The 14,427-nt window shown below is 49.9% G+C and overlaps 1 protein-coding gene across 2 annotated transcripts in view; it reads right to left on the reverse strand.

The window, feature by feature from the left end:
* Nucleotides 1-14,427, reverse strand: part of SNX29 (sorting nexin 29) — a 510,975-nt gene that overhangs the window by 151,170 nt on the left and 345,378 nt on the right. For both annotated transcript variants that reach the window (XM_045777903.2, XM_045777904.2), the window contains 2 exons: nt 5,539-5,594; nt 710-791 (listed from right to left, as the gene is read on the reverse strand). In XM_045777903.2, coding sequence (XP_045633859.1) covers nt 710-791; nt 5,539-5,594 — 138 coding nt within the window. The remainder of the gene's footprint in view (nt 1-709; nt 792-5,538; nt 5,595-14,427) is intronic.

Here is a 14,427-nt window from a genome sequence, read left to right on the forward strand (position 1 = left end):
ACGATCCTCAACACTCAACCTCCAGCCCAGGGAGTGACCCTTCCCCAAGGAGGAAGAAGAGACACACGCAGTTTGGGTTTTGTGAGGTAACGGTTGCCCCTTCTTTTGAGGAGAGTAGCCGGGTTTTCACTTGGAGAACTCCTCTCCCCTCTCGGACACACCCCAGTGCCGGCAGTGGTCACGTCCAAGCCTGGCCGATCGCTAAGTGCATCACCAGCCCGGAGGGTCAGAAATGGGTTCCTGATCCAAGACAGGCCAGGGAGAGATGCGGAAACGTCCCAGACAGGCAGAGAGCCATCCATCAAGCTGCAGAGAGCGCCAGCCCGAAAAGGACACATGAGCAGGGGATCCAGGCAGCAGCTCTCTGGCCACAGGGTCAACCACGTCCGAGGCCGCACCCACGCCTGGACCTTACAGTTGTGACATGAGCCGACAGATCCCATTTCAGCTCCAGCAGTCTGCGCCGAGATCGGCCGTGGCCACACCAACAGGCCTGACCGGCATGAAGAAGCTCTACCCTGGTCTCTCCTGTGTGAATGAGGGAAGGACTCCTTCCTCAGGGACGTGGGGCAGCCGGAACGCCTCCGTCGGGAGGCCGTGGCCTCCTAAGTACAGCACTACATCACCAAGAAGCAGACAGACCACCGTGCCACAAACAGCTGCCCGTTCCACCCGAGCGGGGACGTCCAACTGAAAACCAGGGGCTCACCTGATACACGTGGAAGGCGTTCGCTGCTTTGCCCCGGAGAAACACTGATGGGATCCAGACGTTGATCAGGGCCCGGTTTGATCTGACCGAAAAGAAAGATCAAAATCAGTCATTTTAATTTACCAAGAGAAAGAGAGGAAGCCGTCTTCTCCAAGAGGCATTACACACAAGCAATTTATGACAACAGCCATCACGCACAGGAGTGACCCAGGGGACCAGTGTCAGCCCGCTCACCCAGCCGCCATCGTTGTTCTGAAGAGACTTGGATTAATACGTGTGTGTTTCTTCTTTATATACACAGTTTGTACTTCGGAATCAGAAAGGGCTGCCCTTCCGTTCTTACAACTGAGTCACCATGACTCAGAATTTATCTAAACGCGTTTCTTCATCTGAAACGTGTTAATAATTGGAAGCCCCCACACGGCTACGGAGGCTCACGTGCGCTGCTGACCACGGGCCACCTGAGCACCCTGGAGATCGCGCCGCCTCCTTGCTGTGCTCACTCTAGGCCCTGGCACCCGTTTTAACATCAGACTCCACAATGCAGCTCAGGAGGCCGACGTCCACGGCTAGGCAAGCAACAGCTGTTTGGGGTGCAGAAGGGGAAACCAAGAAGGCAGGCACGAACACCCTCTGGCCACTTTCCAAAATACTGCATATGGCTCCAATAAACCAAGACTTAAATTCAAGTACGAATCGTTTACCGAGCACCTACAGCACAGGACTCCAAGCTTTCAGCTATAGCATCCTAGTTAATCCTCAGAGGATATTTAGGGGGTCTTCCAGGGCCACTTCGGTTCTGTGAGTTCTGTGAGTTCTGTCTGATGTGATGACTTTCACTTAACTGAGCCTCTGGGTCCGCTCACCCACCACCAACAATCTTCCACCAGGCTGAATCCAAGGCACGCAGGACAGATGTGCTGACTGTCGCTAACACCTGAACGTCAATCCTGACGGTTAACAAAACAGTACTGCACAACTCTGGAAGGGCTGGGAGTTTCCAGTCCCCGCCTCTACTTAGAGTTGTTCCAGGGCTAAATGCTTTCTCCTGAACTCTCCTCTGTTAAGAGCAGCTCGTAGCCATGCGCCGGCCTCCTGTGCTTAGAACACAATTTGAGAAGATGGTGGAAGATTCCGTGACTCAGCGGCCTCCCAATCTCTACAGTGGAGAGTTTATTTTCACAAAGAAATGGTTCTCTCCTGAAGCAGCATTTCTTCTAAGCTCTGAGATGAAGTGCTGACCTCCTTCACGGGGCAAAATAATTCATCACTTCTTCAGAGCTCCAAGTAAAAATTGCAATTCTGAGCCATCAAGTTGGTTTGTACATCTAATGGCATTCCGCCTGGAAACGTCCCCCAAATTGTACTAGGGCCTAAGCGCTCCCCTTACATTTCTGTCAAGGGGGTGGGTGCAGTGCAGAAATGCATGTAACAATCTGCTTCTCATTAACCTTCCTGATTGCTAAGGGCTACACGCCCCCAGCTGGCTTAGGCATTTCTCCCTTTCAGAGCATTTCCCATACAGTGTTAGAATTGTTTACATGACTGGGGCGCCTGGATGGCACAGTGGGTTAAGCGTCCAACTCTTGGTTTTAGCTCAAGTCATGATCTCAGGGTTGTGGGATCAAGCCCTCCAACGGGCTCCACACTCAGCACAGAGTCTGCTTGAGATTCTCTCTCCCCCTCTCCCTCACCTACTTGTTCTCTCTCTCTCTCTCAAATAATCAAAAAAAAAAAAAAAAAAAAAAAAAGAGGGGCATCTGGATCACTCAGTCGGTTAAGCATCTGCCTTAGTTCTGGGATCAGCTCTGCGTCAGGCTCCCTACTCAGCAGGGAATCGGCTTCTCTCTTCCCTCTGCCCCTCTCCTCTGCTCATGGTCTCGCACTCTCTCTTCCTCTCTCAAATCAATAAATTTTAAAAATCTTAAAAAAAAAAAAAAAAAAGAATTGTTGGAGCGTCTGGGTGGCTCCCTCGGTTAAGCATCTACCTTCAACTCAGATCATGATCGCAGGGTCCTGAGATCCCACCCCGCATCAAGCTCCCTGCTCAGCAGGGGAGTCTGCTTCTCCCTCTGCCCCTGCTAGCCCACACTCTCTCTCAAATAAATAAATAAAAATCTTTTAAAAAAATTATTTAAATGATCATCTCTGTCCTAGATATTAATTCATTTGTTCATTCTTCTATTCGTTTCCTTGTGCATAAAGCACACATGTACTGAGAGCCTACCACCTGTCAGTCACTACTCTAGGTCCTGGAGACAGAGCAAGGAAGCAAGCAGACAGTCCCTGTGCTCAGGGAGTGGGAGAGAGACAATTCCCTTAACGATTATTCCACTATGCTCCCAGAAGATACTCTGTGTAATTCCCACGTTTTTGAGTTTACAGAGACTTGTTTTGTGGTCTAATATGTATGGTCGAGCCTGGAGAATGTTCCTGGACACTTAAGAAGGAAGTGTGCCTGTGTACGTATGCCTGCTGGATCTAGCCGGTTGACAGTGTTGTTCCAGTCCTGTTTCCGCGCTGGTCTTCTCCCTATTGTTCCACCCGACATGGAAAGTGGGGTATTACAGTTTCCAGCAATTACCACAGAGCTACCCGTTCCTCCCTTCATTCCGGGCAATTTTCACATTCTACATTTTGGGGCTTGGTTGTTAGGTACACATGTTTATAATTGTTAACAGAAACTATTTAGTCACCACTGTTGTTAGTGCCAGCAAGGAACACCGATCTCAGGACAGTGAAAGGCGCTGGTAAGGGCTGGGGCGAGGTGCCGCTTCAGTCTGAGGAGCACCAGGGGTTGGCCAAGCCGGAGAGGGCAGGCTGAAGCTGTGAAAGGCACTGCAGGCAGGGGATTAACATTGGTGGGGGGTGCAGAGCCCCGATGAAGCCTGCCTGGGTCTGAATCCTGCCTTCGGTGTGTCACCTGGAGGACAACCCCCATGTCACCGGGTTGTCGAAGGGACTCGGTGGGTGAGAACAATGCTTGGCACAGAGGAAACCGTCTAGAAGGAATGACCCTGAGCGGGGAAGACCAGGGGAGTTAGAGGAGTCGAGGTGGCCAGGGTGGCTGGCGTGCAGGGAGAAGACAGGGAGGGCTGAGGATGGATCCAGAGGTTGGCAAGGGCCTTCTGTGTAAACTACATGAGGGATTTCAGCCTCTGTCCTGAGAAAGGAAAATGACGCTTCCCTCTGGCTTTAGTGGAGATGCACAGACCGAAGGGAGGGGCTGCAAGTCTTTGGGAGAGAGCTGACAGAGCCAGACCAGGCAGCGGCTGCTTGCTTTGGGGCAGGGCCTGAGGCTTATCCATGCCCTCCGTCAAAGCCCTGGCATGACACCTCCCCACAGGAAGTGCTTGATCAGTTCTCCTGTAAAGGGGGGCCTTGGGCCTCGAGACAGTCTCTGAAACCCCTCCTCTACAGCTCTCATCTCTCTGCCCAGCTTGTGCTGACCCTTGCCCCCCACCAGGCTGCCACCCCATAATCCTCTTCACGCTGGACCCCCAGCCTCCCCACAGGCCCATGGGAGGCCAGCTCACCTCTGATTTCCATCCTTCATGGCTTCACCTCACATCGACCCCCTCACCCTACCAGCCTGACAGCCACCCAAGCACCGAGTGGCCTCCTGAACTCACCACATTGTTCATCACCTCCCTCCCACAACCACCACTATCCTGTGAGGTTGGCATTGTGACCTTCACCAAATGAATGAGCAACTCAGGCCCAGCAAGGTCTAGAGGCTTCCCAAGGTCATACCAGTGTGAGACCTGTAGCCGGGATGCCAGTGTAGGTCAGCCTGGCTCTGATTAATGCTCTTTCTGACGCCCCGCCCTACCCTCCAGAGGCCAGCTTTGCCCAGATGACACCTTCCCTCAGGGAGGCTGGGCCACCTTCTGCTGGGGACAACTGAGTGAGAGCAGAAGTAGGCTCTGCCGGGCCTTAACCTGGGACTCGCTCCACTGTCTTTATCAACCCAAGGGGATTACCTGCCCAAAGCCCAAGGCAACCTGATCTGAAATCGTCTGAAGACCCACTAAGTGCTTCAGGAGTCAGAGGCACCAGACAGAATCACATCCACTAACAACTCAGACCCACCACTGTTGTTTCCAGTAACTCAGGGGCTGTAAACTCAAACTCCTCCAGGAGACACTCAGATCATGAAATGAGAGAAGCAGGCCAGAGTCAGGCACCCGGGGGGTAGTGGGGACCACGGTCAGCAGAAGAGCACACGCCCTGTGTGAGGGACACAGCCTTTACGCAGCTCCCACTGTGGCCTGGTTGGGATCACAGCCAGCTTTTTCTTTTTTTTTTTTTTTTTTTTTTTTTTTTTAAGATTTTATTTATTTATTTGACAGAGATAGAGACAGCCAGCGAGAGAGGGAACACAAGCAGGGGGAGTGGGAGAGGAAGAAGCAGGCTCATATCGGAGGAGCCTGATGTGGGGCTCGATCCCATAATGCCGGGATCACGCCCTGAGCCGAAGGCAGACGCTTAACCGCTGTGCCACCCAGGCGCCCCACAGCCAGCTTTTTCTTGTTTTGTTTTCTTTTTAATTGTTAAAGTGAAATTTACATTCTTATGTGACAACTTCCAAATCCTAAACGTCGGCCAAAAAAATTAATTGTTTTCCAATACTGAGGAACAGAAACAAAACACATCTGAAGGCCAGACTTGGGCTGCAGGCGAACAACTTCTCACCTCGAAGATATCAATTCAGCCCATGCAGATTTCAACAGGGACCTTGGTTTCCCCCTGTGATCTTTTGGGACACAAGCCAAACAACAGAGTCCTATTTCTAAAGTGCCCCTCGTAAGCGGATGCCAAGAACTTACATTTCAAAATCCGACAAACTCTGGTCTTCGGACGTTTGACTCAAATCTCCAGGCACCTGCCATCGGGAGAGGGGGAAGGGAGAGAGAAAAACACACCTTGGTTACCATGGTTGGCACAATCACATAAGAATTTTGAGAACATTTCCTGTTCAGAATGAGGTGAAAAAGCAGTTACTGGGAGACAATAAGAGACTTCGTGGAAGGATGGTTAGAGACGGTGTTATGGTAATAAAAATATGCCACCATGAGGGATCTCAATTATCTTCACGGAGAAAGGACTGATAATCCTATTGAGATAATAGCAGGCCTGTAAAATCATGTAATTTTGGAGCTATAAAGGCCTAATTAGGATCTGAGATGCGAGATATCAAATGAGCAGTGGAAAAAATATCCACTGTCACCATGATGAACATTACACACACAGACATACCTAGTACGTAAACACAAAAGGCCTACGTCTGCCCCCAACCGGCTCTATCCTTCCTGCCTCGTGATGCATGAGCAATTTAAGTCAGAACACAGCTGCTGCTGCTGACTCAGAAGGGCCCCCCGAGAACGGAATTGGGTAAAAGACACTGCACTGCCTGGCAGGGGAGCAGGTAACTACGTAAAGCCAACCGCAAAATGGTCAGCACTACTAGCTGCTCCAGGAATGGTGACCCTATGGTCACGTCCAGGGAAGGAGCTTCTCATCAAATGTGAAGCTGCCAGAATGGAAGGATGCCAACGGAAACCGGGAGGACCAAGGGCAACAGGGGAGGGTGTGGGCTCAAGAGGCAAGAACATTTACTTCAGGCTCTGCACCTGTCAGAGCCTTCGTGTTACCTGCCGTGTTCATTAATTTCCCTAACAATTTCGGGGAGGGCACAGCACCCCCACAACACACACACACACACACACACACACACACACACACACACACACTTCATAGATGAGGAAACAGGCTCAGCGAGGCTGAGACCTTGCCCAAGGCCACACATGCAGGAACTGGATCTGAATTCAGGTCTGTCCAACTTCAAAGGCTCTGCTGCTATGAACCCTCAGCAAACACAGGGAAAAGCAGCTATAGGTGGAAGAAGCTAAGACTTGAGCCCTTTCCAGGGGGCAGAGACACAGAAGGTAACTTCCTCTGAGGCAGGAGAATGCCATGGTTATGGAGGCTGTGCTCTGGGGACACACAGCTCAGGGTCAACCCCCGCTCCACCTGTTCCCGGCCTGTGGCCAGGAGCAAATCACTTGGCTGCTCTGTGCCACACTGTCCTCATGTGTCGAACAGGTAGGACAGTGCTACAACTCACAAGGTCGTTCTGAAATGAAACCCGCTGCCCGGAAGGTACGCACAACAGTGCCTGGCAGGTAGAAAGTTCCCAGTAACTGTGCACTGTACGAATCACGTGACGATTACTGAGAAAAGCAGGGTGTTCTGTTATCCTTGACGCCCACACAGAATCTGTCCTGCCAGACCAAGGGATATCTCTCACCCCACATATGACAGCCCAGAGGGAGAACCACCCCACCTGAGCCCCTGACAGATGCATGGAGCTAAGCAGTTAAAATGGGCTCCACAAGCAGCTTTTGCTAAGAAGTTGCTATTGACAGATTCCTTCAAACCCAATAAGGAGAAACGTGCCCACCGCCCACCTGAGAACACCTCAGTTTCAAAAAAAACAGGCCCTAACTACGCTGGGTCTCAGGGTGCCCTGCTATGAGGGTGAGGTCATTTTTCCCATGGGCGGCTGGGTAGAGAGGCGGTGTAATCTACCAGGGGAGCCATGAGGCTGTGTCCACAGTCCCCACACACATCCACACCCTCTGACCCAGAGGGCTCACTCCCAGGATTTATCTCGATGAAATAATCAAAGACACGGGCCAGAATTGACATCAAAGATCATTCCTCTTTCCATTGCTTAGACAAGTTGAAAAATTTTTTTTCAAGCAATTGAAAGTTCCAACTATACAGAAATGATTCAGGAAATGATGACATGTCCGTATGAGATGGCCAGATTTTTTTTTTTTTAAAGGAGAAACACATGCACACTCATGAGGGTACAAGCCTAATAATAATTCTGGAGAAATATATAAGAAAACTAACAGTGGCTATCACTGATAATGCAGCAGCAGTGGGAATGGGGAGAAAGAGAGGCCGAATTTTCTTTTGCTGTATTTCCATTAAGATTTTTAAAAAATGTATCTTTTGAATCAATTGCTTGTGCTTTTGAAGAACAAAACGGCTTTCCATGTGCTGTAATGAAAAGATCTCCAGGACAGATCAAGTGAGAGCCTAAGCAGGGTGCAGGCAGTAAGTCTCAATACGCTACCTGGGGCACAAAGGCGGAGAGTTAAGACTATTAAGTTGTATTCATTTTTGCATCGAGAAGCATCAGCAGCGAACTAGAAGACACCTAGAAAACGGGCACGCTGTGGGAACCGGGGGTGGGAGTGGGGCCTGCACAGCTGGCACACACCCTGGAAAGGAGGCTTCTTATTAAGCACTCCTTTACATGGCTGGAGCTTTGAAATAATGCACTGCCAATTAAACGTTTAAATAAAAACCTATTATCCCACCAAAACAGTGCTTCTGATAAATTTTTAATGGCACAGCCAACAGCTCCTGCTCTCTGCGGGAGCTGCAAATGCCCCGTCTGGGTCCTCAACGTGACTTCGGACATCCCCGTTTCAGTGAGGTCAGAACAAAGCACATAGGAAAGATGACCCTGGCAGAGCTCAGGGAGGGAGAGGGCAGGTGGGTCTGCGGGATGTATTTGCACTGTCTCCAAAAAAGGTGCATGACTCATGTAACCATAAACAGACATGTATTACATATTAAGAGTCACTTGTATTACTGTGTGCAGTAAATAAGATACTCTTTGCAATCCACCCCACCACAAAAATGCATTTGGCTAAAATGCAGAAAGCCAGATAGTAAGAGACTTTGCCTTCTAACGCTCTTCTCTTAAGCATGTGGGATGGAAAAGGACAAGGGGAGGCTTGGAAGGCACATCACCGTGCGGACACCACTCTCCCCTTGGTGCTTCCACAAGGAGCCCTGTGGACACGGCCAGGACTCTAACGCCTTCTCCAGCACGGCTGTGGGGCGGGGAGCCTCCGTCCCTGCTAGGTCTGGGGGAGGCTGTTCCAGCGTGATGTGAGAAGCAGGTAAACACGCTGGAGGAGGGCTCCCAGGCTACGAAGACACCTGCCACACCATTACGTGCATCAGGACACCACCTTTAAATCAACCTGATTTCAGACTGGACCCAGGGAACCGGGTGAGGGAACAGTGAAGGTTCTAAATGGGTTGACCCCATTGGACTCAAGGTAAACACGCTGGAGGAGGGCTCCCAGGCTACAAAGACACCTGCCACACCATTACGTGCATCAGGACACCACCTTTAAATCAACCTGATTTCAGACTGGACCCAGGGAACCGGGTGAGGGAACAGTGAAGGTTCTGAATGGGTTGACCCCGTTGGACTCAAGTAAAAGAGAAGGTGAGGGTTTTAAGGACAGACATCACTTTACAATGCTAAGAACAAAGAAGCTTCTAAAACAATCGATTCTCGGAAGGCATTTTCTTCACGGATAAGTTAACCCTCAGGGGTGCTGATTTTTAGCGAACATTTTGGACAATGGATCTATGTAGCTGGGAAGTGTTAAACCCTTCTCAATTAGGAGCTTTTCATCTCATTATGTGACATTATTGGTATCAGCAAGCCAGGAGACATTTATGTGTCTCCGTGAGTTCCGGGGAGGCTGGCTGGGAAAGAATCTGTCAACTTTCCGACCTCTGTGGAATGTATCTTGCAAATCAGGCCAAGCTTGACAGCAGCTGCATACTGATAACTGATGCCCAAACTTACGCAACATTTTGTCTTTTCATGCCGTCTATGCAGACTGGTACCAGATATCATCTGGGGTTTACAGTCCTCATCCAGAAAGCACATTTTACTCCATAGTCTGGCAATGAAAAAAGTGTGGGGCAGGGAGTATTTTGTAAGAAACATTAACTTTCTATTGCCAATGGCCACAAATATTCCTTGTAACACCCCCGAAGCTACAGGGCATCCCGGAGGACGATCTCTGGGATACAGCCTGTTTTGTTCACTCTCAACGGGACACAAAAAAGTGATCAGCAGCATGGATGCCCTCATTCACTTCTCCCTGGCCCTGCAGAAAAGGCAGGTCCCCAAGTGGCCTGTGGTCGGGGGCAGGAAATGCAGAGCCTGTTACTGGAGAAACACAGCAGCCAGGTTTCCCGGATCCTCCTGGACAGACAGCCCAGGTACTACACACACATGGATGCGGAGGGACAGGTGAGATTCACAGAGAATCCGCTTCCGGGGTGCATCGACAAAGAAGCTTCCCCCATCTCTCCCAACTCAGGATTTCTTGGGTTTCGGGGGAGCAGGGACGGGCCAGCTAACCACAGCCCCTCACAATGCCAACGTGGAATTCAGACACTGGTTCACCCTGGTGCTCTGACTGGGAATTCTTCAAACCTAGGATAAGGGCTCAGGTAACAGAAAATCTGCCAAAAAGAATAACAGATTTGCTGAGTAAATGCTTATTTAAATATGAAGGGAAGGAGGGAGGAAGAGAGGAAAGAACTAATCAGGCAACTGCCAAGGCCACAGGAAAAACTCTACCTCCTTTTACTTCCAGAATCAGGATCCAAGCAGGGGCCGCAAAGGTGGACACACAACACTCCCCTTCCTTGGAGCTGCCCTCACTTCCAGCCCTGGGGGCTGCAACATACACACACCACCACCAGGCAGCGTCAAAGGCTTCCTGCTTTACAAAATGCTTTCCCATCACAACTCTTCCGACACCCTCCTCCTCACAGCCCTGTGGGCACAGGCATCACCCCCATTTCACAGGCAAGGACAAGAGGATTCAGTGTGGATAAACACAAGAATCAGACGCCATGAGGCCAGCACCAGCCAGAAGAATGAGTGCGCCATCTTGGATGTCCAGGTCCGTGGAGCCCCAGATGACTGCCGTGCCAGCCGACAGAGCAAAACCACCCCACAGAGCACTGGATAGCCCAAAAAGTAACTTTCTCAGGGTCATTCAGCAAGTAAGTGGCAGAGGTGGGAGTCAAATGCAGGTGGGTCTCGATCCAGAGTCCACACTTATTATCACCAAATTCTGCTGCCTCCCACTACAAAGTCCCCGTCTCTGCATTTTGCTTCTGCATACGGGGAAGCCCAGAAGACGCAGTAACCCAGATCCACAATGAAGAGGCTCCGCTGGCATAGAGACCTCTGATGCAGTGAAGGAGGTTCGTAAAGACTCCACTGCTCAAGGGTAGATGTGCACAGGTGTACACATGGGTCTAAAACCCTAAGCCTTTCTTGCAGCCTGTCGTCTTCGATGCCACAGGGTGATTTCTGGACAGGCACCGGGCCAGAAGGAACCAGACATAGGCCAGGAAATCCCAAGTCCTTTCCCATCTTTGGATACACATGTCAGCCTACAGACTCTGAGCAGAACACATCAAGTCTCAATGGACTAGGGGAAAATTGGTCATTTTGACCGTTAGAGAAGGTTCCCACTGACCATTAGGAAGTCACCCAGCTTCAACAAACTCTGGTTTCTTCCTCACTTACTTGTCTCTGACAACTTGTCTCTGGGCACTCTATTAAAAAGAATCCACAAAGACGAGGCGACCCCAACCCAACACGTGTTCAACATCTACTATGTGCCCGTGTACTCACACCTTTAAATCTCACATAACGTGTGAAGCAAGAATTATCTCAAGTCATGCTCCCCTACTCTCTTCCCCCAACCTGTCTGTATGGCTGGCCCTTTTCTCACCCTTCGAGACTCAGCTAAAATACACATTCCTAGGAGACATCTGCCCTGACGGCCAAAACTAAGTGGCTCTCCACTGCCACCTCTACGGATCAGGCCGTGCAGCTGGCCATGGCTCCATTCAGGCTAGTCTGTGCACCCGTCCCTCCCCGGGAGCAGGAGGACGTGCACCCTGTGACACACGGCAGCCTGGCCCAGCACCTCGCCCGGCGCGGACACTGAATTAGTATTTGTGATGAAATGAATGTTAATATAAGTTGTATTCCCACATTGAAATGTCCATCTCTTTTGAAACTGCTTTGTAGCAAATCTGCAATCTTTACGCATGATAAGGATAACTGGTCTGGAGATAAGAAAAACCACAGGAAGAGAATTGTACTCTCTCTCTCCTAATTACACGTCTTTCAGATTTACCGCTCAGAAGAAAAGGCAAAAGGCAGATATTATGGAGCAGCCAATCTTTGTCCCAATCACGAAATGACACCCATGATTTATGTTTTCCAGAGTCCCTTTCTCCCTCATTGATCTTCTCAAATAGCCTTCCCTTAAGCAATTAGCTCTCACTTTGCACTGCCAAAAATGACAACTATTTCCCGTCCCCTCACACCCCAACTTTCTCTTTAACAAGGAGTACAACGTGCAACGGCACGGCTGTCCCCAGCCAGCCAGACAGGCCCCAGCCTGTGCTCTGAGCACGAGGTCGGCCAGGGCTTTCTGGGCCCTCAGGAGGAAGCCAGCCCGAGTCTGGACCACCTTCAGTCTTCCGGGTTTATCTGTTCATTTGTTGTTTTGTTTTATGAACAATGAGAGGCATTCATGTGGTTTAAAAATCAGCTGAGGTCCAAGACTCTCTTGTAGCGAGTCAAGCACCTGCAACGAAGGGCTTTCAGTTTTTCAGGCTGTCGTCTGGGCAGCCCCGGAAACTTGAACCAGTACGGACCATGACACTTCTGAGAATTAGGTTTTGATGGGTCTGTTTCTCCAAAAAGACTTTGAGGGTCTCAGGATAATATTCCCAGAGTCCACAGTGATATCAGGCACACACTAGTTGCTCAGTGAATGTTCCCACTGGATGGAGAGATGAACACATACAGAAATGGATACATGGAGCAAAGGAATTTCAGGGAAGAGGCACAAGGAAAGTATCCAGTCAACTAAGAATGAACATCAAGTTTCTCCCCAAGTCATGAAGATGCACAGAGAACAGACATACACCAGGCTCTACCGGGACATACACTACACCACCATCCACGGCAATAAGAGCCGGGGAACTAGCAACGAAATGGCTCCACAGAATACTGCACAACCAGAGCCCGACGGCACAAATCCTAGGGTAGCACGGACCTCCTCTGCTAACAAGAGACGACGTCTGGGGTATGATGGCAGGTGATGAGAACAGATCCAAAACTACAGGTCAGGTAAAGCACTATTTTCATCAAGAAGCTGCAAGACAGGGGCGCCTGGGTGGTGCAGTCGTTGAGCGTCTGCCTTCGGCTCAGGGCGTGATCCCAGCGTTCTGGGATCGAGCCCCACATCAGGCTTCTCTGCTGGGAGCCTGCTTCTTCCTCTCCCACTCCCCCTGCTTGTGTTCCCTCTCTCGCTGGCTGTCTCTGTCAAATAAATAAATAAAATCTTAAAAAAAAAAAAAAAAAAAAGCAGCAGCAGCAGCAGCTGGAAGACAGACATGCGTATGCGCTTGCATCTCCATTAACCATTTCCAGAAAGACACACGACAAACTGCCAAGTGTGGATGCCTTTATGGGAAGGGCTCGGAAAAGCAAAGGCATGAGGAAGAGAGAGTTATTTTTTTACTGTATGACTCTATACCTTATCAAGTTTTACTACGTTCAAGAGGAATTACCCTTTCAAAAAATAAATGTAACAACCTTGAAATTTTAAACTAAAGAGAAAACTTATTATGTCTATGACGGGGGGAACAGCAGGACAGTGAGTGCCTCTGAGGTAGGGGGTGGGGACCGACTGGGAAAGGGCATCAGGGAACGTTCTGGGGTGACGGCAAAGTTCTGGGGCTTGTGCTACACAGGTGCAGGCACTTGTCTGAACGCAGGGAGCATGCAATGAAGATGTACTAATATCTGCAATTTGCCCTGAAATGCATTTTCAAAAAAGATGAACTGATGGGGTATAAAGAAAGGGAGAGAAAGGGACGGATGGAAAGACGCAGGATAAAGCAAGCACAGTAAGCTGTTAATGGCAGGATGTATGAGGTGGGTATACAGGTGTTCATGCTGCAATTCTTTAACATAGCTGTTTTAAAGTTTTTTAATAGAATGTTGGAAAAAGTAAGTCTTGATCAACCACACAGAATGACCAAATTACCTTTCTAGTCTCTGCACAGAAAATGACATTAGATTACTGTCCTATAAAGAGGCTATCAGAGTATACAGCTTAAAAACGTAGGCGAGAAAGTATTATAGAAGTGTGTCGGATGGCTAATAAAACTACTTTGTGTTTCTGGATTCTGAGATATTAGTGCTATTCATCAGCCTTTAAAAATGAAAACACGTTGTGATTTCTTCATCAATAAATAATTTTTTAAGATGGGCTGGATTGGGACTTCGGTCAGCTGGGCCTGAGTTCTGACTTCGCAGTGTGGCTTCAAACGAGCCACTGCCCTTCTCTGAGCCCCATTCCTCTGGTACAATGTGGCAACAGAAGCTGTGAGACAGCTGTGAGGGTTCTAGGACCCCTCAGGACCCACCCTGTCAGCACCTGGCAGAGAACAAGAGCCTGGTAAGCAGCAGCCACTCCCATCGACCCTGGGTGGAGTTCAGGGGCGCTGCACAGACAGAAGGCTGGGGTCCGGCAGCCCTCAGCCACGAGTGAAGTGGCTCCATTCCACTGACGCAAACACCTGCCAGCTCTTCAACAGGGAGTCCACAAGCTCGTACTAAGAGCCTCTGAAGGGCCAGACACCTTGGCACCAGGAAGGCAGCAGCGAATGGAAGAGACAAAGCCTGGGGTTCCCGCGGCATATAATCCAGCAGGGGAGACCGTCTTCAGACAATCCATCAACATCGTTATGGTGTGCAAGTCCACGGAGAAGAAAAGGGA

Source organism: Ursus americanus, chromosome 2, assembly GCF_024610735.1.
Source record: "Ursus americanus isolate L20-20 chromosome 2, mUrsAme1.1.p, whole genome shotgun sequence".
NCBI classification, from domain to species: Eukaryota; Metazoa; Chordata; class Mammalia; order Carnivora; family Ursidae; genus Ursus; species Ursus americanus.